At 39.7% G+C, this 26944-nt stretch overlaps 1 protein-coding gene across 4 annotated transcripts in view; it reads left to right on the top strand.

Annotated features, from left to right (window-relative positions):
• The first annotated feature begins 642 nt into the window (after positions 1–642).
• Positions 643–26944, top strand: part of NR2C1 (nuclear receptor subfamily 2 group C member 1) — a 37063-nt gene continuing 10761 nt past the window's right edge. Inside the window, exons 1-14 of one of the 4 annotated variants that reach the window (XM_063133765.1) lie at positions 643–798; positions 4153–4219; positions 5925–5981; positions 6706–6781; positions 8524–8631; positions 10135–10365; positions 13428–13509; positions 15452–15631; positions 16854–17001; positions 17084–17174; positions 19692–19876; positions 21664–21829; positions 24321–24442; positions 26670–26809. In XM_063133765.1, coding sequence (XP_062989835.1) covers positions 6728–6781; positions 8524–8631; positions 10135–10365; positions 13428–13509; positions 15452–15631; positions 16854–17001; positions 17084–17174; positions 19692–19876; positions 21664–21829; positions 24321–24442; positions 26670–26809 — 1507 coding nt within the window. In that variant the 5' untranslated portion in view covers positions 643–798; positions 4153–4219; positions 5925–5981; positions 6706–6727. Of the gene's footprint in view, positions 799–1099; positions 1501–4152; positions 4220–5924; positions 5982–6705; positions 6782–8503; positions 8632–10134; positions 10366–13427; positions 13510–15451; positions 15632–16853; positions 17002–17083; positions 17175–19691; positions 19877–21663; positions 21830–24320; positions 24443–26669; positions 26810–26944 lie in introns of those variants that run through there. The other 3 variants (XM_063133766.1, XM_063133767.1, XM_063133768.1) reach the window with 3 other exon arrangements.

Below are 26944 nucleotides of genomic sequence, written 5' to 3' on the forward strand. Positions count from 1 at the left end.
TTGGACTAGGTCGCAGGTTACTTGGTCAGTCTTAGGAGCTATAGTAAGATTTACTATATTTCTATTTAAATCAGTAGGTGCTAGTGGCTCCTAATTTGGTAAAATATCCGCATTTTGGGGTTAGGGTTCAGCACTTTGGACAGCTCCTTTAGAGTTCTGACTGAAACCCAGATTCACCACCCCATTGAGATAGGAGCCACCAGCATCCCCTGACTTAAATTATGCTCCTTCCTAAATTTACATCTATACATATAAAATTACTCATGGAAATGAGTGTCATCTTTTTTAGTGATGTATTTCCTCTCTTTTTTTGGAAACTCGTCAATGGCTACCCTAGGGACGGCTGAATAGCCATCGGCCCAGCACTCTTTGCAGAGCTTGAAAAAGACCTTCCGTGAGCATGCGCAGAAGAAATTTACCCTGACCTTCTGGTTAAAGATCCACACGGCTGTTCCTGCGGACCTTTCCCCACGTCCACGCTCAACACTGCCCTCCCCGCCCCAAATAGCTATGACTACTCCAGGCGCGGCTCTTCTCTCCTTTTGCTTTTCCTTCCCCGCCGGCACGGTGACATTCGCTCCGCCTCCGCCATGGGCTCACTTTGCGCAAGCGCAGCCGTGTTGCTAGTGGCGGCGGCAGCAGCGACGACGACTGCGAAGGGGGAGGGGAAGGGCAGAGCGTTACGCCACGCGAGACGGGACTCGACCGAACGCAGCGGGCGGGGTCACGAACTCTGACCTCCCGGAGCCGCACCGACGAATAAACCCACAGGAGCGATTACTGCGCCGCGCCTGTCAGGTAAGAGGCAGAGAGGGCGGGGATATGGAGAAAGAGGGAGCCGAAGCGGCGGCGACGCCTCAGCTTCTGCGAGGCCTCTGCCGCCCACCCGCCCGGGCCCGGGCCGGCGCTGCCGCCGCAGGGTGCCTCCTCCTCGCGGCCTATTCCGTGCCTTGCAGCGGCGGGAGGGCACCTCTCCTCGTGGGGTGCTGCTCGTGGCAGCGGCAGCGGCTCCTCCTGTCGCCGCCGCCCCCCTGACCTTTCACCCACAGGAAAGGCTTGCGTCTCCCCTCCCCGGATCCCGGCCGCGCCCCGGGGCCCGCTCCTCTCCTCTCTCCAGGCCCAGTGCTTTGCTTCGTGGGGACACGAGCGCGATGGAGCCGGAGCCAGCCCGGCCGCCGCTGTGGCGTGTGGGAGGAGTTGAAGGTTCCCAGCCTGCTCCTGCAGCAGCCATTTTGTGCTTCCGAGTGACAGCGGGCTCGGGCCTCGCTCCGGTATCGGGCTGTCTCTGCTGCTTGGTTAGACTGAGGGTTACTATTCGCAAACTGCAGATGAAGCTCTGACTGGACTGTACCACTTCCCGTAACATTGAATGTGCCTCCATACCAAAACATCAACGGCTTTGCACATAGACGTGCTAGAGTTTTGTTTTGTTTTTAATGTATAAGAATGTATTTTTGCCTAGGAGCATTCAAACATGTGAACGTCACCCTCAATCTACTGGTACAGTCTAGAGTTGAGTTTGCCATTTATACGGTTTTTAATGAGAAAGACCAGGAGCATAGGAAGCTGCCATATACTGAGTAGGCCATTGCTCCATCTAGCCTAATATTGTTGACACTAACCAGCAGCGTCTCTCCAGGGTTTCAGGCAGCAGTTTTTCCAGTGCTGCCTTACCTAGAACTGGAGGTGCTGGGGATTGAACCTGGGACCTTGTGAATGCAAAACATGTGCTCTACCATAGATAAATTCATGAAAGATAAGGCTGTCCAATGGCTACTTGATGGTTATATGCTGCCTCCAGTACCAGAGGCAGTATATCATGTCGACGAGTTGTTGAGGTACACTCTCAGGCAGATGGTATTGCATTTATGCCTTACTTGTAGGTCTCCATCAGGCAGATCATTGGTGAACAGAATGCTGGAATAGATGGGCTTTGTTCTGATCCATCATGGTTCTTCTTATGTTATGTTTCTTCCCCTTTCTTCCTGTTTATTTTAATGCGCAGTGGGTCTGATAATTATTCTTGAATAAAAAAGTAAACTCCAGTACATGCCCTCTAGTTATTACTTTCCCTTTTGCTGCTCTAAACTCTGGGATGTGGTATTTTGTCACAATGAAAGGAAAGGATGTAACTGCTACTGAGAAAGCGACATTAAAAGTTTTCCTTGATGTTCTCTCTATTTTCCATTCTTAAAATGCAATTGACAGATGGTGCAATTGATTGAAAATAAATTTTGTTTATAACTTGCTGTTAAAATATAGCTCTTAAATCTACTTTTCTATATTTCTTGTTATGCATTAATAATACCACCCTTTAATGTTGGAGAGTTGTCATTTGAAAGCAAGCAAGTGGACTTTTTTTGGAAATGAATAGTGAACTAGAAGATTGCAGTTGATTTGCATATGCACATGTATAAAAGCTGTAATAAAATTCTGTAATGAGAATTGAAATGTTTTATAAGAGTAGTGCCTTATATGGTACTATGACTGTAACTTGCATGAAAATGCATTTAGTAGATGCTTGGTGTTCATGAATCCTATTTTAATACTGTTATTTTAAAACTGATTTTGTAGTATTTGCATTTTAAAATGTCTTGGGGGCTCACCAAGAGGTGTTGTAGAAAGGAAATAAATGAATGCACTGTTTCTTAAATTTATGGCCTCTAACTATTTGATTCTGCCTCTTGATATAGGAACTCAACTGAGCTTTTCAACCATCTCATGGCATCAAGAGCTCAAAGACTGCATGCAAACAAGCTGCAGTTTACTTAAAAGATTAAATTAGAGAGATGGGAAATAACAAACTTTATTTTTTACTTTGTTTTAATACTTTATTTAGAAAATTGATACGCAGTATAAAAATATACCAAAACATAAATGACAATTTCAGTCATTCTATTAACAAAACATTCCAATAATCCATCAACACTGTGATGCAATTCATCTTAATCCAACTGATCTTAATAGTATCCTGTTTTTAGTCTGCATAATGTTTTTTAGACTAGCAAGACTGACATTCTAATTTCCTCAATTTTTCTAATAATCCAGCTACAAAACACCTGTATATGCAGATATTGCTTTTACATCCATTTCCAATCTATTTTAATGTGCTTACACTACCAGGCAGATGGAACAACATTAAAATATTTTTATAACCTTCCATATTACTGAATAACAGTAAGCTAAAAGTTGCTTCCTGAGGCTTCTAATACTACAGTTGAAGTTATTCTTTGTGATCTTAAAGTTTAAGAGAGAGAGAATTCTATTGAAAGTAATTAGATTAGTGAATTGGATCAAGACTGGTGCTACTGCAGCTGTTGGAGCATAGGACCTTTTTCAGTCACCATTGCTTTCTTATTAAAAAAAGCACATATTAGTGGGCAAACTTCCATTTGTACAATGGAACTTTCTCCTCTTCCCTGCACCTCCCTGCACCCTCCCAAAATCTGCTCCCGAAGATCCCCCAATCCTCTAGTGCAGATTTTGAAGATGCACAGCATGCTTTAGAGGAAGGGGGAATCTCCCCTGCCCCATTCTGTTGATGGAAGCCGTTCTATCAACAGAACTACTTCATTGGCTCCCATCTATTGTATATTAAATTTCTTTTCTTGTAAAAAAATACCCAACAACCTTGGAGGCAGAAAGATGGGCTATCTATATACTTTAACTGGTAGTGAGCCATCAGTATTTCAGGCGAAGTTATTTTCTAGCCTCTTCTAACTGAAAATGTTGGAGAAAGAACTTGAGGTGGTTTTACTGAGCTAATGCCCCCATCCCAAAGAGCTCCTATAACTTATTTAACTTCTTTATGGTTGTCAGTAGCATTGGTTGCCCACTTATAGTTTTCCTTAAAGCTCAAAGTAGCATCATCTGGTGATTTAAGTTGATAACAATCTCTAAATTGCCATTTTCAGTTCAAATTGTAATTGAAAATGAAACTGATCTTGAACATGTGTCTATCCTGGAGAGATGGGAAGGCTGTCTGTTCATCCGCTAACTGTGTCAGATTTTACATTTTGTGTTTGTACCCCACAGTCCTGTCTTGGTTTGTCTTCTATACTGAAACAGTTATTTGAAGAAGAAAAAGGTTAACTGCTGATAGTAATCTAAATAAAAGTGACCTAGGTTCTGTTATTTCATCATTGTATGCAGATTCCAATACTGGTATACCATGTGTATCCTAATCTCATGCTTTTAACTTGATGCAAGTCCCACTGAAGTAAGCTGAACCTGATATTTAAAACTGTTTACCTGATACTTAAGTATTCTCCTAATTATATTCCTGCATTTTGATGTGTTTTTAATTGCCTTTATATAGAAGCAGTTCCTGTAATATGTCAGCAAAGTGGCATTCCTGGCAATAATCTGTGTTGCTGCAATTCTGATTCTTGTGTGTGTGTTTTAAAGAAGCATCAGAAACTGTTAATAGTTGTAGGGCAGAGAAGCTGAACTTCTTAGAAAGCTCTCTTTGTGATCAAGGGACAGCTTAATTCTTCCTAGCTAGCCTCAAAGGCTCCAGCAATAGGTTACAGCCCTTCATCTAAGTCAGCAGTGGAAAACCTGGGGCCCTCTAGATGTTATTGGATGCCCGTTCCCATCAGCCCCAGGCAGCATGACCAGTGGTAGGGGTTAACGGGAATTTTAGTTGAACAACAGTTGGAGGGGCACACTTTCCCCATCTCTGATCTAAGCGGATCAGCTGGCTCCCACCCTGCCTAGATTGAATCTTGAGTAAGCACTAAGATGCTTACTCATGAGTAATTGGGGTGTATGATTTGCAGATCTTCAAAAGATAGCAGCAGAATATTCTGTTGGGATTGTCTCTTCCATACTAGTAATTTGGATTTTCTGGATAATTTTGGATTAGAGAATTTTCACATGCAAATTACTTAGTATAGGGTAATATGCAGCAGAATATTTTCAGTTTGCATCAGATTTTTTTCTGATGTTCTAGAGCAGCGCTGAGCAGGAAGTAGATCTCTAGAAACCCCTGCCAGCATTGCCAATGATCAGGAATGCTGGGAGTTGAAATCCAAAACATCTGGAGATTTCTTTTCTGCTTACCTCGCCATAGACACGGGGGTGCGCAAGTTATGCCCCCCTCTGATATTTTGGCCTACAACTGCCATCATTCCTCACCATTGGTTATGCTAGCTAGGGCTGATGGAAGATGTAGGCCAAAACATCTGGAGGGCCACAATTTGTCACCTCTACCCTATTTGTCACCCCTACCCTAGAGAGTTATCTAATTTAGTATATTTAGTATAATCCAACTGCTAGATTAGGACCAGATGATTTTTGAAAGAGTTAAAATACACACACACACAGTGGTTAATGTCTATTAACTGGGAATGGTAATCAAGTACAACATTTAACACTTTTAGCTTTCAACAAAATCCTGGAAAGGAATGGGTGGGTATAGATATACTGTAGAATCCAGGGAACAGCTGCTTTCAGCTAAATAAAGTCTAGGTTTCACCAGTGCGAACTTGATATAAAAATGCATATCTTCTCACCAATTTGTTTGGGGTTTTTTTAAAGGTGGCGCTGCAAACCTCTACCCACTTACTTCAGATAAAGTCCTGTTGAACTCAATAGGGCTTATGTCTGCATAAACATTCATAAGATTGTACTGTTCGTGTACAAATGATGGACAAAGGCCATCATTTGTACAGATAAAAGCTCTTCATTTTCTCCAGATAATTGCCTTATATTTAATAAGTTGATTTATATATTTATGGATTAGGAATTAATACATTTTAAAGCAGTCACTGACAAGATATTCACATATTTAAATATCTACCTGTATAATTGATATTCTGTTAATTCTTTGAAAGATAGAAAATTAGAAATCCATTTTCATTCTGTAAACCTTTACAATAAAATCTTTACAGCTAAAATGATCTTTCTTTATTTAATCATAGGAGTCTCCCAAAAGTGATTATGCATACAGGAAGTGGAATGTAACATTTGTAACTGCGGTAAGCAGAATGCTAACCTACAGATATCCTTAATTGCAATAGGATTTTTTTTTAACTGTAAAGAAATTCCTCCCTTAATTTGCTTTATTCTGGCTTTGTCCTGTAATAGCTTGTGTCTTCAGCTTCCCCTAAAATTGATTTGCAATGTTAGCATTTCATGCGATGAGTATCTGGAACTCAATGAGTATCTGGAAGTCTTTTCTCTGCCCAAGAAGTGCTTATGATCTGCAAGTTATAAATGCTCTAAAAGTGTGATGTCAGTAGAATTCAAGAATCAGGACATCATATTTCTTATTTATCTCTGCCCGTGACATTCAAAGCATCTATTTTGATCTTGATGTGGTTTGCCATGGTTACATTTTTTTGGGCTTTTCTAGACTAGCAACTACATTCTTTCTAGAGTGCATTCTATGCTTTCTAGAAAGTGGAAAGTATTTTCTAGAATGACAATATTTCTGTCCTCCCTAAAATTCTGAAGGTGCTGTCCTATATGTATCAACCTTGCAAGCAGCTATAAGAACATAATAATCATGCTAGCTTGACACTAATGGTCTAACTTGTAAATAGGATTAATACACAGTTCTGAAATATAACAAACAACATTTCGGCAGCATTCTCAGAGCACAGTTGCTGCACCATTAATAAAACCTTTACTATCATTGTTTATTTTTGGTCTAGTTTTCTCTTTTACGGTATAACATTTAAAATTCTCTTTCATCAACAGGAAACATTGGTGACTCAAGATCATGGCAACTATTGAGGAACTGGCCCATCAAATCATTGAACAGCAAATGGGGGAGGTACTTCTATATATATATGTATATATTTAGACAAATTGTACAATAAGTTTATATATGGGTTATATAAAAGTATCTCTAGCAATTGTTCTCCACTTTGTAATTTCTATTCTTAACATCTTGAAGGGGAGGAGAGGGGAGGTGCTGTGTCTCAGTGGTAGAGCATATCCTTTGTATGCAAAAGGTCCCAAGTTCAATCCCTGGCATCTCCTGGTAGGCCTGGAAATATTCCTGCCTGAAGCCCTGGAGACCCACTACCAGCCAGTGTTGACAATATTGGGCTTGATAGACCCATGGTCCTGACTATTAGAGCTGTACGACAATGGAACCAATGACCTATGGAGGTTGTGGCCTCTCCCACACTAGTGGCATTCAAGATGCAGCTGAACAGCCACCAATCAGGTATGCTTTAAGGTGAATTCCTGCATTGAGCAGGGGGTTGGACTCTGCTCAATGCAGGGGGTTGGACTAGAGTTGGTAGGGGCCTTATAGGCCCCTACCAACTCTAGTATTCTATGATTCTGTGACTCAGTATAAGGGAGCTTCCTATGTTCCTATGGATGTAAATCTACAGCCTCTAAGAATTCAAAGTATTCAATTTATATTTTAAATTTGGAACTGAGTTTGATTTAATCCTATAAGAAGTTAGGAGTAGGAGCAGTAGTGTTGGTTTGGTTATTTTCTTCCAAATATCAAGCTTTAAAATAAGTAAGTTAAATTCTTAGCATCCAGAAAATTCTAGATAATGGTGACTTTGTTTGATAACTCAATTAAATGTTGTGGTATGGTGAAATAATGGCTATCCTCTTTTGGGCAAGGCAGGGTGATGGTTACTTATTGCCACAGATTGTTTCTAGCAGTGAGTCCTGTATGTGGATACACATGAAAACAGAGGGCAGTATCCTATCAGATACTAACTCTAATGTAAATTACGTTGCACTAGGGTAAAAGACCTCTAGTACAACTGACACAAAGGGATTCCCTCGAAAACCAATTGCACCAGCTAATACTACTGGCATTGCACTAGAAGTCAGTTACACTAGTGCATTGTAATTTATGTTAGTGCTAGAATCTGATTGGATACTGCCCAGGGTTAAATCCAACATCGTGATAGCAGAAGTCTGCTAGAACAGCGGGACTTTCTCCCTCCCTCTCCTCCCCTGCAGCCTGCCGTGCTGTTTGAAAATCTTCTCCAGAGGGTTTCCCAAAATCCAGAGCATATTTTGAGTGAACACAGGGGGTTGTCCAGGGAGAGATGGGGAATTGCCCCCCTCCCTGTTCTGCTTGATCCAGTGACATCATTGGATCCAGCTCAAAAAGTTTGCTCCACCTAGCCTGATTCTCTACAAAGTTACATTCCAAATGGCTTGTGAGTAAACTAGTTGCTTTGTATTTCATGGATATCCAGATTAATCTCTTGTGAGGTGGGTTGAGCAACTAGAAAACATTACATTTCAGTCAATGTTAAATAACAACTCACTGTTTAAGCACTGTAGTCAACCAGTTATTATTTTCTAGAGTTGCAGCAAGCATAAATATGTAGAATGAAGGTATAGGACAACCTTCAGATAATACTTATTGTAAGTAGAAATAACTTCTGTTAAGTAAAATCACTTCTCACACTCAACTTTTTTGTGAACTAGTTTGTCCAGTGCTGCTTCAGAGCAAGGGCACTTTGGAAGATATAGAAGAAATTGGTCAAATTTTGGTCATTTAGTGGGTTAGTGTGTCTGTTTTTGTTCTAGATAGCACATTCCCAAGGATCTGTTACACAAACATTAATGGATGGGACAGCACAAAGAATTCAGATTGTCCCTGCTGATACAAGCCTCTCCTTACCACAGCGGATACAAGTATGTTGGGTCTAAAATGCTTCCTTTAACTAATTGAAAAGCGTTTCCTGAACATCAGGTGTAAAATTTCCAGAAATTTTGAGGCCCTCCAGGGAAAGCCCCAAAATTGGGGGAAATTGAAATATATGCAATACCAACTTCATTACCAAGCCTAAACTTATTTTACTGTTTTAATATCATAAAATACATAATTTATAACTTAACATTTAAAAATGTGCTATTTGGCATGTTTATTCAATTTACAGAGCATTCCTGTCCTATTTTTATGTAGCCACCCTGGGAGTGCTTTGGCCTTGAAAGGGAGCCTAAAGATAGATAGATAAAATTTTACTCAGATATAAGACCATTCTCTTTAATGGCGTTTAATCCCAGATATGCACACACAAAATGTACCAAGCAAAATAATTAATATATCTAAAAAAAGAGAGAGAGACTTGCAAAGTGCTGCACCCTATGCTATCAAGGTTACATCATAATCTACCAAGGGTAGAAGTGAAAAGTTTGACCACAAGGGAGAGCCCAGTTCAGAACGGCAGTAGAAGTAGGATATTTGCTTCAAATTAAATCAAAGGTTGCCAGAAAAAGGCAGGCAGGCATCCACAAGCAATAAGGCCCTGTATGCTTGTCTCATGAACATGGCAGTAGACACTTAAGTGCAGAAATGCTTCTTGGCTTTGAGTGTATATATGTACAGCATACAGGCCATAACCCAAGAACAGTGGCATAAATATCTGGATTTAGTCTAAATGTGATTTTCCTCTGCCTTCAGAGGACTAATGTAATAGGACAGATTGAGTTTAATAATTTCATTTAATGTACATTCAGCACTTTGAATACTTAAACTGCATGTTTAATATTTATTAGGAAAAGGTTTATACAAATGCAACCTATAGCTTGTGTGTAAACCGAGTGCTGAACTAGATGGACCCTCAGTCTGATCCAGCACAGCACTTCTTAGATTCTTATGGTTCAGAGCAGGTTATATAATGTTTATTGTAATTGCAGCCTTTTTGAGGCCTAACCTTGTGGCCAACAAAAGAAATACTCCTTATACTAGAACCAATGACTTGGATATAGATTTAGATGCACTTAGAGTAGACCCTTTGAAATCAATGAGACAATGATCATAGAATAAGCTCCATTGATTTTAATGAGTCTACTGGAAGTATGACTAGATTTGGATCTGACCTAATGCAGCGCTTCTTTGCCCTTATTCACTTTGAGGTGCTCACATCCAACAGCAGAAGTGGTAGTTATAAGCGCTTCCTAATGCCTCCTTATCTTTCACTGAGCACCATTCTTTAGATATTGGATGAATAAATCTTGTGAGAGCACAACACTAGAGTTTTGGCTTGGATGCTGATTTGTGGAATCTATATATTTGTCTTCTGAAAGCAGTTAATATATTTCCATTTTCTTCAGTCATGCTTGATCACTCTGTAATTATGTTAGACAATACCTGCTTTAAACTGCTATAACAGCTTGAGATAAATGTGTTACCAGATTGTTACAGATCAGCAGACAGGGCAGAAGATTCAGATCGTTACAGCACTTGATCAGACTGCAGCAGGCAAACAATTCATTTTAACAAATCATGATAGTTCTACCCCAAGCAAAGTGATCCTTGCAAGACAAGATGCTACTCAAGGAAAGGTTTTTCTAACAACTCCAGATGCTGCAGGGGTCAACCAGCTGTTTTTTACATCTCCAGATATATCTGCTCAACACATTCAGGTATGGTGCTTCAGATGACTTTTAAAAACCCAGACTTTTCTCTTAACACATTATTCCTCCCATCCTGATCCATCAGCAGTAGTGCAATATCCTATCTGTGTGTTATGGATTGATATGGATAAGATGGTAAATTATGTGCTACTTTTTAAAACCGAAAAATGTTTTAAGAACTTTTTAAAGGTTCACAAAATGCTAGGGCATTGCTTTGGAAAAAGGCCAAATTATCTATTACGTGCTTATTTCCAAGGAGTTCACAGTGTCATAGGTAGTTATCCCCCTCACATTTGAGTAACCTGTCCGAGTCTTGGTCAAAGATTATGACAGTCCCAAGATCACCCAATGAGTTTCATAATTTGAACTTTCGTTTCTCCAAGTCTAGTCTCAAATTCTTATCCATTATACTGCACTGATGTAGTGGAGACGGGTGGCTTTGTAGGTGTCTGGCTCTTTTTTGTCCTTTTATGGGGTGACATGAATGATCCTGTGCCCGTGTGGTACATTGAGGGAGTTCTTGACCTCCAAAGAAGTTTAAACTTGAAAAAATAAATCACGAAATAGCATCAGTATTGGCAGACACGGGTTTGTGTTTTATCACTGGTGATGTCATGGACACAATCCATTAGTTGCTGCATTTATTTATTTATTTATTTATACAGCGCCAACTAGGTACATAGTGTTTTACAAAGAACAAGTATGACAAGTCCTTCCCCCAAATGCTTAGTATCTAAAATAGGCACAGTGAAAAAAATAGAGGAAGCCAGGAATGAAGCCATGGGTAAGCAGGGGCATAACATTTGGCTTAGTTACTATGAAGTATAGTGACTAGGAGAATGATCCAAAGGCTTCCTGGAAAAGTTGAGTGTTGAGGAGGTACTTAAAGAAAATAAGGGAGGTGCTTCTCTGTGGGGTGGCTTATTTTTTGCAAACAAGAAACGCTGAGAACCAACAGCTTGTAGGGTTGTTCATGCCCATGGTGGGTTGTCGTGTTGCCAGACCCAGGAGAGCAATTTTATTGTGGGTTGCAGAGATCAGCTGCATTGCTGCTTGGCAAGAGCTGCAAAAAACCCCAACCCAGGCCATTCTTTGAGATCTTGCCAGTGCCGACTCCAGTCTCCTTCGCCAATGACTAATGGCACTTTGGAAGGACTGTCACTGATTCCCCGGCTTTTTATTTTTTTTATTTTTTTGGTGCCTCAAAAATGTGCCAATGGGGTTGTAATTTATTATTATTATTGGTCAGTATTGTGCAAGTGCGCACTTACATGTCTCACATGTGTAGTTTTGCCTGGTCAATTTCCTTGTATGTTTCAGCTGTCAAAGGTGAAAGGAGCAAGTGCACCAAAAAAGGAGGGGGAACAATATCTCCTCCTTGGTGATGTGATCCTCTCTCTTTTACTTGTTGAACTGACACTTTTCAGTGTCTTTCACTTTTTCAACATTTCCCCCAAGTCTCCTGCTACTCCAGAAAGGAGAGAGATTAACTCCCGGCTTCCTTTCGATGTTTCTTTTTTTCAGAATAGTTACTGCTGTGATTACTGAACTTCAGTGGATATGCACATATCTCTGACAGTTTAAAAAAACACCTGAGTAGGCAGCTGCCTTTACAGTCCCCCAAAAGATCCACAATTAATAGATTACAACGTAGTTCCCTGAAATAATCAGTTCAGGAGCATCACAACAAAAGTCTCAGTCAACCCTGGGCTCAGCACACAGAATAAATCCCAAAATAAGTGCACATCATCATCATCATCATCATAATTATTCCAGGTTAACAAACTATTGCTTCCAGCCAAGTATACTGCCAGTTGCTCTCGTTGAAATAGAGGGGTGGGCTCCAAAGAGCACTATTGGACATTTGATCCTGGCAGGGATGCTGAACTTCACTGGGCACCTCAGCACTGCCCTCTTTAGTCGACAATGCACCAAAGGAGACACTCTCAAAATACTGTCTCCTGCACAAACATCCTCTTGCTACCCTGTTCTCATGGAAGACATCCTTGGTTAAGAAGCAGGAACCTCCATCATGTCAAGTCTCCCAGCTGTGGAAGAAAGCTGCATCAGTTTCCTGGGTCTCATCCCCTCCAGGCTTGTAAGCCAATGGAAGGGCTGAATTCTGACCTCCCATGGCTGGGCCTGATTCTATAGCTTCCCATGTGACTCAGAATAGGTGTCACAGACTGTAGCTTCTACCAGACTGGTCTCAGATTTGCCCCATTTCCCGCATTTTTGTGCTTCTGAATTGCATTACTGGTCCCTTCTTTTACTATTATTTCTCCCCTGGTCCTTTGCAACTATGCACAAATTCATATATTTGCAGCTTTATCTTGTAAATTTCCTTGTATGTTATCTATTCCACTTCAGTGTTCCGTCTGACAGCTGAAGCATACAAGGAAATTGATCGGGCAAGACTACGCATATCAGACAGCCGTAAATGTGCGCTTGTGAAAGACCGATCCCCTCCAAAACAATTACAAACCCATTTGCATAATTTTGAGGCACTTTTTTAAAAAACAACAACAACAATGAAAAGGGGCAGTGAATGGAGCAGGGAGGGGGCTGGGATGAGGATACAGGATAGGTTCTGCCATAAAGGCACCTGGGATGTGCTGGAGCTAGCATTGGACTGAGGGGGAATGAGAAGAACAAGCCATGGCAAGCCCGATGGGTTGTTCTGCGGAAAAAAACAACCACCTGTGCCTTATTTGCAGGGTGGCTTAGCGTGACGTGCAAACCTGCCCAGAATCTTAACTTTTGTCACACTGCAATGAAAATAGTTGAAAATAATACTGATGTGTAATATAGTATTGAGTAATACTGATGTTTATAAACTCAAGTTATAAGTGCTGGCTCTCAGGCAGTTGCAGATTTCTTCTACTCAATTTATTAAGTGGGGAATTAGTTTAACGTCCTCTGAATTTTTTGTTGTCTGGACTTCAGCTATACCATTGTGAAAGAGGATCAGGCTCTTAATTTATGCATGTGAATTTAAGTAACGGGGTTGGTGAAAGCAAGAGATGAAATTATTATTAATAATATTATTAATACTCTTATTCTTATTTCAGATTTTAACAGACAATTCTTCTGCAGAACAGACCCTAAATAAAGTATTTGATCTCTGTGTTGTTTGTGGAGACAAGGCATCAGGTAAATTGCTCTGTAGTCCTACTTTGTAAAATTAATTGGAATTTTTTCACCTCTAATTAGAACTAGCCTCACCATGCGTTTAAAATAAAGAAACTTTTATATCAGGACAGCAAGCACAGCTTTTATTATTATTATTATTTATTACATTTATATACTGCCCCATAGCCGAAGCTCTCTGGGTGGTTTACAACAGTTCTGTTGTCTACAAACAAATTTCCCTGGTGCATTTTAATAAAAGACCGTTTGTTCAGTGCATCTAACTTAAATTTATACCAGCACATTGCTATATAGAAGAGACTTAGACAGTGACTGAGTTTTCTCCCTTCCCCCACCAGACCTTTTGATGGCTGCTACCATGATCAGGAAATGGTGTTCAAAGCAAAGTCATTCTTTAGATAAAATGCTGCAGTTACATGAACATGAATAAGTGAACTGAAGCCTTCAGATTGTAAAACCCATTTATGATGTACCAGGAATGAGATACTGGGCATGTCTACACCATAGGGTGTAGAGGGAGGAAGAGGGGAGGATCTTGCAATATAGTGATCGCAAGATCCTCCCCCTTGATTACATGCGGTGCGCAATTTCCGGGGAGGAAGTTGCGGCCGCCATTTTGGGGGGAGAAGCAGTGGGGCCAATCACGCAAGAGTGAGGCCCTGCTCCAATAAAAAAGTAAGAAAAAAACACTTCCCCCCTGAAATCAGCCCCCAAACACCCTCCCTGCCATCCCAGGGGTGGCAAAATTCCTGCCAACCCCTCACTTGATGGGTACTGAGCCACACACCATGGCACTGTGCCCGTTTCTGGTGCTACGCTTACTCAAAAGGACCACAGGCAAAATCGGGACAACTGGGCAACTGGAGGCGTTGTCCCTGGTTGCCCCCGGGATCCCCTGTGCATCATGTGGATGCTCAGAGACAACCGAGGGACAACCCTGGAATAAAAATCTTGTATAGACATGTCCATCAAATGGTTTGAAAGTTTTGCAGTATACTTCTGCTTCTTGTGGAACTTGTAATTAATAGTGAAACTCATCTCTCCAGCATAGTAATTTTAGTTATTCTTCTTGTAAAGTTGATATGAAAACCCTACCCAGATAATTGATTGAACATACCGGAGATGGGGTGGAATTGTACTGATGTGCTTGCATGAAGTCCAAACCATAGAATCTGTAGATTTCGCTTCTGTAGTGAGTTAGCACAATTCCTTTAGCTTTGCTAGATCAAAAGGCTGCTATTAAAGAGCAGGCTAAATAAAAGTAATCATATATTTCTACCACGAACTATTCTTTTAACTTCTTCCTTGGCATAGCTCCCATAGAAAGGAACATTAACTGAGCAAAGGCTTTGTGGGCTGGCTTCTTTTGTGGTTTGCTGCTGCTAGGTTGGGTGGATATTAATGAGATTGGGAAATTGAATTCAGGGTGCCACTTAATGTAATAATATTTTCCTATATATAGTTTGCTTTATATCCCTAAGCTTTTTGGAATAAGAATGTTATCTTTCTACTGGCTGGTCATTTTACAAAATAGGTATTATCAGATTTGAACGTTGCCTGATGAAGGGCTAATCCTGAACATTTGTGCTAGACTAGCCTGCCTGTTCGCAGTTTTAGGGTAGAATTCCTGCACAACTATTACAATGTTTTGTATTTAGCCTATTGGCCCAGTAGATGATCTACTCTGTTTTCAGCCCATTATTTGCTGGCACATTTTCTTAGCATTTGGTGCAAATACTATTTCTTTGTATGATGTTGTATATGCTTATATTATTAACTAAGTAAAAGGACTTATTTCAATTTAAGCATAAAAGGGGTTGGTCTTTAAATGCTTAAAGTACTTCAATTTCAGTAATACTTCTCAGAATTGTGTCTTTTCTTTCGTGACATTTAATAAAACATAGCAGTAATATATCTTAATTAATGTATTTTGTTATGCCACCAGGGCGCCATTATGGAGCAGTGACATGTGAAGGTTGCAAAGGATTCTTTAAAAGAAGTATACGAAAGAATTTAGTATATTCATGCCGAGGAGCAAGAGACTGTGTGATTAACAAACATCACAGAAACAGATGTCAGTACTGTAGACTGCAGAGATGTATTGCATTTGGAATGAAACAAGACTGTAAGTCTGAGCCTTAACCGAAGTTCATTGTGGAGAGGGAACAATTGTTGGAAGACTCAGTTAGTGCTGAGTTGCTCTTTTATAGTCCTCACCTATTGCATCTAAATTAGTAGCTGGTTTAGTATCAAGATAACATCAATGCTATGAAGGCCTAATGACCACTTTGCTCTGACGTCCTATGTGTGAGAATCTTGTATGCAACGAAGTGTCTTAAAGAAAGAGTCTATTGAGAGTATCTCAGTTCCTTTCTAACATATTTCATATATAACTACTAGTAAAAAAGAATAATCTTGCATTACGTCTGAAACATATTTAGACTCTAGATTTCACAACACCTCTCCTGTTTTTCCCCACCACCCCAAAATGAAGCTCTATGTACATTGAACAGTAGTGTAAAACATCTGCCTATATATTCTAGTTGCTTATATATAGTTCAGTGATTTTAGGTACTACAATAAGTAAACAGAATCTGAAAGTAGTTGCATTTTAACTATATGCTTGAGATCCTCAATTAGGAGATCAGTAATGGTGAAAAATTGTCCTGAAAGACAATTTGTCTACCATCCATTACCATTCTCCTGCAACCAGAAGGGAGCATTACAATGTGTTCTAGAGTGTGTGTTCACCCAAAGGGCCTAGTCAGCACCCTATTAGCCTTGTTGGTGATGGTCAGACCCTTTGGGGCTCACTGTCTCTTCACAAAAACTGAGTATGCACGTATGTCATAAGGACTAAGTACGCACCCTCAAATGCTCCAGAATTGTTTGCAAGAAACAAGGATGCCTTGGTAGACCAACTATGAAAAGGATTCCTGAAAGTTAAAAAAAATGAAAATTGCTGTCAGATTCTAAGCAAATTCCTATGGAAATGTATTGTTGTCATGTGCAAATGGATGACATCTGTACAAACTAGTTTAACACTTCGATGTTTTTATTAACTATTGGCTAATAGAGACTCAAGTGCACAACAGGATAACCAATGGGGGTTTAAATAGTCGACTGTTATTTAACCCACTGTAGGTTATCGTGTTGCGTGGCAGGAGTTTTTTTAACCAACGGTTTGTTATTTGGACAAAAGTATCTAATTCAAATAACCAATACTGTACATAGTTGGCTATTTGAACCACTGTTGGTTATTTCCTCTAAAACCCAGAAAATAATTTGTAACAGCTAATTATGTGTGAATGTTGGATTGATACTGATAGCTTCATACTCTTTTGTAGCTGTTCAGTGTGAAAGGAAACCTGTTGAAGTATCACGAGAAAAGTCTTCAAATTGTGCAGCTTCTACAGAAAAGATTTATATCCGAAAAGATTTGCGAAGTCCACTTACAGCAACTCCAACTTTTGTAACAGACAGTGAAACAGCAAGGTATGCAAATACTACTCTGGGTTAGATAGCTCTGTGGCATTTCTTATGGCCATAAGCAAACATTTGTGCCCTTTTATTTCAGATCAACAGGAATGTTGGAGTCTGGAATGTTTGTGAACATTCACCAGTCTGGTATAAAGAATGAGCCTGCAGTTTTGATGACTGCAGATAAGGTATATAATGAAGTAACTCATTTATTAAGTAGAATTTATAGTCAATGCATGTTTTACTTGTTTTGGTATTTGTACCATTCAAATGTGTTTGTTTAAGAAGTCTTACCAAATGTCTTCTTTTTATAAAGCTTCTGCTATACTATTCCACATTTGGGATTTTTTAAATTTAAGTATTCACTGGAAAAATGTCGGCAAGTTTTTATGGGAGGGAGCAGAGGCAGGAAGAAAATCTGTCTTTCCCCATCCCCATTTCTCTCTGGATCTCTGTCCCTTCTTCTCACTGCTCTTCAAGTAAAGGGAGCGCTTGTAAAGGAAGTTCCAGGAACTGCTTCAAGCTGTGGTCTTACCCTGAGCCCAAGACAAGCCCCCATGACAGTTTGTGGGGTAATAGTGAGTTTCTAAAACCATCATGGGGACTTTTATTGACACTTCCTTGACTCTACTCACCCTGATATCCACCCTTGTGATATCAGGTGATACCCACCCATGAAATGTCTGCCCCGGAATGACACCAGCCATTTTATGCATGTACAGATGCAAGAAACCTTGCCAATGATGTTACATGGACAGGGTCTTTCAGCCCTACTCACCAGAGATCACAGTAAGTTTGGATGGGGGTGCTTAATCAAAAACAGAGTTTAGCTCAATGCAATCTGTTTATCTCTGTTTCCCCCTCAGAAACTGTAACAGGGGTATGTATAGCACTCAGGAGAAAAGCACAGCTTGACAATCTTTTTCCTTGAGTCTAAGATCTGGCAAGCCCAAGGCTAATGCCAGGGTCATTGCCAACATGAAACAAAAGACAGCTGCCCTAATGTTACTATTTCCAACATGTTTCAAGATTCTTCTCTTTATCAGGTGCTATTCACAGGGCAGACATCTTCAGTTGTCCATATTCAATTTGGCTGGGCTTGGAAACAGGATATAGATAAAACTTGTGGCTTTGGCACTGAAGTTTAAGTGTCTGTCTAGTGGTCAGGACTGCTAGCTGCAAGCCTGTCTTGGATAGGGATTCCTCTGGGAAGTGGGCTGGAATTTTGTTCTCCTTGCCCTGCAGATCAAGGAACTTCTCAGCCTCAAGTTGCTTCATTTGCTTGTAGTTTTGTTCTATTCCCCACTGACTGTTTGCTTCCTTCCCTTATTCGTATAAGTTCCTTTTGCGTCTGGAGCATTTGTGTCAGCAACAAAGCACCTCCTATATATTGCTCCCAAGCTCTTTATCTTGCTCCACTCTTGACTCTGACCTTTTCTTCCTCTTTGGCTCTGGCAGCCTTACTACTTCCCCTCATGTCTAGATAGCATGCTTGGACTGCTCTCATGGAACCGTCACTGTTTCTTGTGATAGCTGACTGAAGAATGTTTCTTGCTATTCATGGTTTTTCTCATCATGCAAATTGTGACGAAGGGTCAAAGTAATGACGGTGGCTGAACTGTAAGTTTCAAAACAGAGCTACCCCAATCATGTAGAAAACAAGTTGTGGTGTTGGATATGTATGATTTTTAAAAGCAAAAGAAGGGGTGCATTGGTAAGGTGTAAGCACTTTTTTCCCTGCCAAGTGCACATCAGAACTTGGCCGAAGAGAAAAGTATCTGTGAGAGACATCCTTTCTAGAGGTAAGCTGTGGTGAAGGGGAAAGGTTTTGTACTTGTACATGGATCCCTTTTTGGTGTTGAAACAGAAGCATCTTCTCTACATGATTGGGGAATCTGTGTTTAAACTTACAGGTCTGTGGCTATTGAGTTTGAACATTTAAGGGCGCAATCCTATGCATGCTTAGACAGAAAAAATGTCTTACAACTCCCAGAAGTCTTCAAGATAGCATGGCTGGCTGGGGAATACTGAGAGTTGTAGGGCCTTTTCTGTCTAAACATGCATAGGATTACGTCTTCAGATCAGTAAACATGAGGTTCATTAGGATTTCTACCTCTACAAAGAAAAGGATTACCAATCAGTTGTGTGACATTTACTGCTGGAACATAGCTGGTGTTGCTAATTTATCTCTTAGGTTTTCCTCTCACCTGTATCTTATTCTGAAGCAGACCGCCCACTACCACTGTTGCTTTCAAAAATGTCTTTAAAATAGTTGACACATTCCATTAAAATAATTCATGCTTGTTCATTAAGCATTCAGGGTTAGTAGAAAAATGATGGGTAGACAGGTAAATACATTTATTAGCAGTTTCTTGTGCATTTATACACGCATCTTGTAAACTCATCAACTAATATATTGAAGTGACAGTATAGTGCACTAGTATTAAGGGTAATAAGTAAGAATAATTATAAAGCAGTAGAACAAGCTTTTAGACGCTTTTGGTAAATGTGTTCACTATTTGAAAAATATTAATTAAGGCATATGAACCAAGATGTCTTCTGAAAGGCTTCTGAATAATAGTTTGTCTTTATAGCGAGTTTCAATTTTGCCACTGGTGTATTTGCAGTTAAAATACCTTCTCTAACAATGTAGTATAGGTCCTACTGTAAGATTAACTGTTTGTTCATTTTGTTTTCCTCCTTAGGTTGAAACATGTCAAGGAGATTTAAGTACTTTAGCAAATGTGGTAACATCGTTAGCAAGTCTAAGTAAGTCCAAAGACATGTCTCAAAGTAGTCCTGAGCTGTCCATGATAGAAAGCTTAAGCAATGGAGACACATCATTGTCTGAACTCCAGCAAGATGAGCATGCAAATACTGATGTCACAAGGTAAGGGTTGGTAGGATCTGAAAATAGTTAACCATTCTGAGAACAACATGGGAACATTAGATATTTTATGTATTTATATCTATTTATAATACTCATGTACTGCTTAATAAGAAAATTCTCCAAGCAGTTAACATACCAATATTAAAATCACATTTAAATACAATATTAAAACACTATTAAGACAATTTCTACTACTACAACAAAACAAATACATTTAAAATACAATATTAAAAATAGTTTAAAAACTACAATAACAATACAGAAGAATACAAAAAGTAGTAAGATGGAGTAGCGTATTATTGGTTTTTATTATTTACAAGCCAGAGGCCTGGGTGAACAGGCACGTTTTCAGGAGGGATTTGAAACATGCCACATTTTCAGCCTCCTGAACTGCACAGAGGAGGGTTTTGCAGAGGGTGAGTGCTGCTACTGAGAAGGCCCACTTTTGAGATATTACATGACAACGTTCTGATGCTTGCGGAATGACCAGCAAGGCCGCCTCTGAAGGTCTTCACAATCAACTGGATATATATAGGTGAAGGGGATCTGCTAGGTATTCTGATCTCAAGTTGTTTAGGGCTTTGAATGTAACAATGTAACCTTGAACATAGCTTAGTAGCTAATAGGCAGCCAGTGCAGTTCTTTTAATACAGGTTTTATGTGAATATAGCTGAGTTTCCGACCGAGCAACCTTGCTGCTGCATTGTTGTAACAGCAGCTTCCAAACCAGGTACAAGGGCAGCCTACTTAGATCGCATTACAGTAATGTAATTGTTATGTTAACAATGCATAGATTACCATGACTCGGCTATCCCTATCCAAAAAATAGGTGTAGTTGTCACATTGCGGAAGTTGGTAATGGGTACTCTGGGCCCCTGATGTCACCTGGGCCTCCAGTGACAAAATGGATCCTGGGGTGACCCTAGATTACATACCTGCTCTTTTAGGGGGAGTATGGTCCCACCTAGAAGAGGCAAACAGTGTAATTCCTGGAATTGGGAACCACCCACCCATAGTGCCTTTGACTTACCAGGATTCAGTCATAGTAACTGTGAAAATGGCATAATGAACATGTTGATTGATTAACCATGTACAGTCTTGTTAAGCCACTTCAACCAGTCATGTAAATGGGGGGAGTCTAACATAGATGTTCAGTTCAGACATGCCTGTCTTGACTTATTAAGCCGAGCCTTGGTGTGCTGTGATTCAACATTTTCTTGGTTAATTAACCATTTCCCATTATGTCTGAATAAGGAAATGATGGTTACCAGTATTGGAACAAGCCAGAATCTTAAACTGGAATTTGAAGTTGGTTTCAGATCCTAGTAATCATAGTTTCCTGAGATTATGGCTTTGAATAAATTCTTGGAACTTCTTCAAAGAGTATTTAATGTGTAATTATTATACCAATTTCTGTTTCAATGATTTCTGAAAATGGGCAATAGGAATGAGTGACATGAATTATCAGCATTCTGGTGGTGTCTTTGACCCATGGCTCCCAAAGCTTTGTGCTAAGAATAAAATGAAATAAAAAGCTTCTCCTTAAGGCATCTTGTCTTGAGAATCATACCAGGAAGCAACATTCTCTGGGAGTAGAGATTCCTGGGAACAATATACCTTAGCTTTGTTTAAATTGCATTTTCTGGGCCTGATCATTTTAAATATTTTTCCTGTAAAGTGAAAAAGTGTAAGAGCATCTCTGTGTTAATATTTAAACAATACTTGGGTCTTCTTTACTTGCCTTCCCAACTTGCTTGATCATACATTTATCAATGTTTTATTTATAGGGCATTTGACACTCTTGCAAAAGCATTAAACCCAGGAGAGAGTGCATCATGTCAGAGCTCTGCAGAAAGTATGGAAGCCAGTGCACGTCTGGTTGGTGAAGAAGCAAGCATGAATATTGTTGAAGTAGAGGGCCCACTTCTCAGTGATGCTCATGTAGCTTTTAGGGTACTTAATATATATATTTATTAATAACTATAAACTATTTAACTTCTGTAGATATTTTAAAATCTCAGTTATGTGAATATTTAAGGAATAATGTTTGAAGAATTTATTGCTGTTCAGTGATTGTCTGAATGTTGTTCAAGAGTATATGACCTGGTTCAAATGTAATTGCAATCATGGCTTAATTAACCTGTAAATTACCAAAATCTAGCAGGCAGCGAGCGCTCTGCCTCCAGTGCCATTGTTGCTTCCACTTTCAATTAACAACCTACGATCACCCTGTCCATAGTTTGTTAGTGTAATGTCCGAAGCCAGACACTTTGGGATGTTTAGGGGTTAAACAACCCAGAGTTAACCCAACAATAAATTGTATGTTAATCCCAAAACAATTCAGATTTTGGGTTTGGACATAACACGAACAATCTACAAATTGGGCAATCTGAGGTTGCCTAACTGAAAGCAATGAGCATACTGGAGGCAGTGTGCTTGCTAGATTTTGGCAATTTGTGGGTTAATGCATGATTGCCATTATGTTCAAACCAGGTCTACTTGTGAATGCTGAGTATTTTGGCTGCATATTATATATGAGACACTTAACTACTGCATTCCCTCAAACTATGTTAGCAGAGGTGGCATCAGCAACAAATAAGCATAAAATAAGGGCTTAGTATGCATTTGAAAATGTATAAGATATGTGATCTCTTCTCAATCCTCCCAGAGTGCAGGACACGGAATAATAGGCTCAAGTTAAAGGAAGCCAGATTCCACCTGGACATCAGGAAAAACTTCCTGACTGTTAGAGCAGTATAACAATGGAATCAGTTACCTAGGGAGGTTGTGGGCTCTCCCACACTAGAGGCATTCAAGAGGCAGCTGGACAACCATCTGTCAGGGATGCTTTAGGGTGGATTCCTGCATTGAGCAGGGGGTTGGACTCGATGGCCTTGTAGGCCCCTTCCAACTCTGCTGTTCTGTGATTCCTCTTAAAAATAAACCACCATGAGGACTCTGTATAATAATTTTGCAAGTTGTAAAATGAGATAATGCTTATGAATAATTCACTGCAAGATGTGGGTATTCTGATTTTCCAGATGAGTTTCTAATTCTAGCCATGTAGTTCATCTCTGTTATTAATAAGAAGCAATTGCTTTCTCATGTCACAAATCAATACAAAAAATCTTGTTTGCATATGAAACCCCCTTTTTTGCATGTACGTGTGATGAGATTTCCTTCCTGAGTGTTGCAAACTTAATGGATTGATTCATTTCATTGTTTGCCCAGGTTGCAGACATATCTAAGCAGCTGTGCCACCTTCTTTCACAGCTGTTGCAAGCATCCCAAGGCATGCATCTACATGCAACAAGTTACCATATATTATACAATGGTTAAGGTATCAGAAATAGGGTCGCCATTCTCCTTTCTCCCCAGTTTTAATTCTTTCCAATCCTCAACCATGGTTAAAGCACATATTCAACACTGATCATAATCATGATTAATATATAGGGAATCACATCAACCATTTGTGAGATTTAAGGGCTATTGTGGTAGACAAACAACTCATCCTACAACACTGGAAAGCAATGACCCACTCTACATACACACACACAAACACACATTTGGACAGCAGAGATTTTAGACCTTATTAAACTGGCACACATGACTGACTGCAATGCACTTTCAAACTTTGTTGCTGTCTTCAAATAAGCCTAAATAACAATTTTGGTAATTGTGCAAAGCTATGAGTCAGGACATACCATTTTAGTTCACCATCTTTTTTTTTTAATGCTGGAGGGTGGGAAGACATCTATTTAAGTAGCAAAACATTCCAAAACCGCAATATTTCTTCAAGCTCAAGGATCTGAAAGAACAGAAAGTTGGGGTAGAAGATTCTTGGTTGCAAACAGATATGCTCTGGAACAAGTATTTACTTACTTGAGGTGAGAAGTTTTTGAATGTGTTCAGAGTGAGAAGGGTCAGGAAGAGAGCAGGGAGTTGAGGCAAGTACTTACAGGAATAAGAATTTGCCTGAAGAGATAAGTTCTTGGGCATACTTGGAATGAAGAGGGCCTTAACAGGGAGAAGTCATTCTGTTTTAAATATCTTTGTTAACTATTTCAAAATTTTATTTATTTTCTGCAATACTGTAAAGGGCTAGATTGAAACTTTATTGGCTGTGCTATTCTTAAACTGTTCTGCACACAATTCTTTACTGAAGGAATGGAATTTATATTAAATTTATCTCATTGAAAATGTAAGATTCATTTGTCTAGGATAAAGCATAGTGAACATTGATACATCATGAAGTATTCCAAATTTAATATTATAATATTTTTATCAGCTTTGTGAACCACCCAGAGATCTTCAGCTATTGGGTGGTATAGAAATGCAGTAAATAAATAAATAATCATTTTCTTTGCAATGTTTACTAATATATTGCTGAAATTGCATTTTTTTAAAAAAAAAAAGACAATTCATTTATACCTTTTTATGACAGCTCACGATGCCTTCTCCTATGCCTGAATACCTGAATGTTCATTATATTTGCGAATCAGCCTCTAGATTACTGTTCTTATCCATGCACTGGGCACGGTCTATTCCTTCCTTTCAAGCTCTAGGGTGAGTACTGAAAAAATGACTTAATATAACCAAAGTTTCAGAATATTTTACTTGGCATGGAAATATCCTTCTTACTGCAAAACATTTAGAATGTGTCATCTTAAGTTTTGAGTTTTCATATTGCTGCACCCCCATCTCAATTGGCAAATATCCCCCACACCCCTCTCCCAGTAAGGGGAGGATGCCAGCTTAAGTGCCACTTCTTAAAGGTCCCTCCTACCTCTGCCAAGCCCACCAGCCTTTCCTGCTCCAGAGCTGGAAAAGCCAGAATCGGGGTTGAGGGTTTGGCCCTTCATGGCGAAGGCACTCTGGGTACTTTGGCCATGCAACTGTCAAGCACCCCCAGTCTTCCTCCAAATTTTGGAGCTGGGGGTTTGGTAGGATTCACCATGCAGCTGCCATTCCCCACCCACCTCTGTAGCTTCAATGTTCTGAGTTAGGTTGGTTACTCACCATGCTTGCCAGAGAGTGGTGCCACACTTGCCATGTAAGCAGAATTGTTGAAGCCTGCATATAATTCTTTTCTACTTTATGCATAATAAAAGGCACTTCCATATCTGGCTGCTTAAAGATTTGTGTATAGGAACAAAAAGCAAGAGACTGTTGCTTTTTAAAAACACACACACAGGTTTATGTTTATTTATAGTTTGAGGACCAAATTTAGATATAAAGGTGCAGGCCGAAAAGCTTAATCCATTCTTTAACTTCAGTTGTTTTCCTCTATTATTAAAGCACTTCTAAACAATGCTTTCTTTAGTAACTGTATTTTTGGTATTGGGTGGGGGTGGGTGGGCTGCCATGTCAGACACCTGCAATTAGGGTAATCCCAGTGCTGATATCTGCAAATGGATTAGCAAAATCAGCTAGATTGGGGGAAATGGAAACAGCAACCATAGCACAAAATCAATGTTAGATCTTAACCTACCCAGGTCCATCTATGAGGTGCTTCCTGTGTTGCTTCTGGGTTTATGGATAATGTTGTTGGGAAAATTGACACCTGGACAAACACTTATTAGAATCGTGCAGTGGGAAGTGACCAGAAGATCATCTGTGCCATAAGGCAAGCCTGTCCATCTACCTGTACCCCATAGATCATCTCAGTCTAGAACACAATGTTCCACAAGGAGGGAACAAATTCACCATAGACAAATTACTTCAGATGACTCCGTGAGTCCACCTAAGTGAAAATTCATTCCTGACTCTAAATATGTTGATCAGCCACTTTTGAACATGAATGCTAGTCAGCAGGTCATACCAAGAGAAACTTAATAGACTTCATCTCTGGGTCACCAATCTTCCTATTCATTGCCATACTTTCATGAACAAATATTTATGTACTTGGGGTAAATGTGATTCAGTTTGGACATGCAGCCCTTGCTCCAGTCACAACTGCTGAACTCAGCTTAGCACATGTTATTCCAGTGGTCCTGTCCAGTCATCTGTTCCTTTCTTTACCTTGGAATAATTCCCCAATAGAACTGAGAGTTGAAAGTAAGGGAGATGTTTTGTAAGGGCCCTGTTCTAACAGTCTTCATTATCCTCTACCTGCAAGCTTGCTGCCCATCTCCATTAGAATGATGAGGGACACTGACAAGTTAACAGCCTCTCTCTAGTCATTCTTGCTGGTCATTTTTATTGGAAATAATTTATCCTCTTTCAAAATACCATATTGAAGAATAGTCGGGCTACTTTATTGTGCCTTCATTTACAAAATAAACATGCTTGATTCCTGTGTTGGTCAAACATTCATAGCTAAAAGATATCAGAAAAATATCCCCAGGGCCAAGAATGGCACTTAGGTTAAATAAATGTTATAGTTGTAAGTCTGTGCATAGCATACACAGGCATCCATTCTCTTCTGTAATTAGGAAACCTGAGCATGAACACACTTTTCATGTGAGGTGTGCCAGGAACTTCGATTTCATAGTGAGAGACCTTAACCTGTGGTTTGTTGTTGGGTTAATTGCTGGGTTGTTTAGCCCATACAACAGAGCCACTTCTGGGTTGCCAATTAAAAGTGGAAGTGGCAGGAGCATGGGTTGTAGCTTGTCTGCTCTCTCCCACTTGTCCCCAACACCCCATGAGTCATTTAATACATGAACTGCTGTGTCTTGTGAACCAGCCCCTTTTCTGCATGTCAAAACTGTTGAATAGTTGTGAATATGTGTAGTGTACTTTATTAAACTCAGGCAAACAGTTTCATTAACATTCTTTTCCTTTTTAATAGGCAGGATAACAGCATATCATTAGTGAAAGCCTGCTGGAATGAACTTTTTACACTTGGTCTTGCACAGTGTTCACAAGTAATGAATGTAGCAACTATATTAACTGCATTTGTTAATCATCTTCATAATAGTTTACAACAAGGTAAGATATATCCTTACAAGTCAGAGAATGGATACGAATGGCCTCAATAACTTAACTTTGTCATTTATTGTTTGCTAGTTTAGTCTTAAGGCCTAAGTATCTTTAATAGCACTTATTTATATTGATTCTTGTCAC

The sequence above is a fragment of the Elgaria multicarinata genome, chromosome 9 (assembly GCF_023053635.1).
Source record: "Elgaria multicarinata webbii isolate HBS135686 ecotype San Diego chromosome 9, rElgMul1.1.pri, whole genome shotgun sequence".
NCBI classification, from domain to species: domain Eukaryota; kingdom Metazoa; phylum Chordata; class Lepidosauria; order Squamata; family Anguidae; genus Elgaria; species Elgaria multicarinata.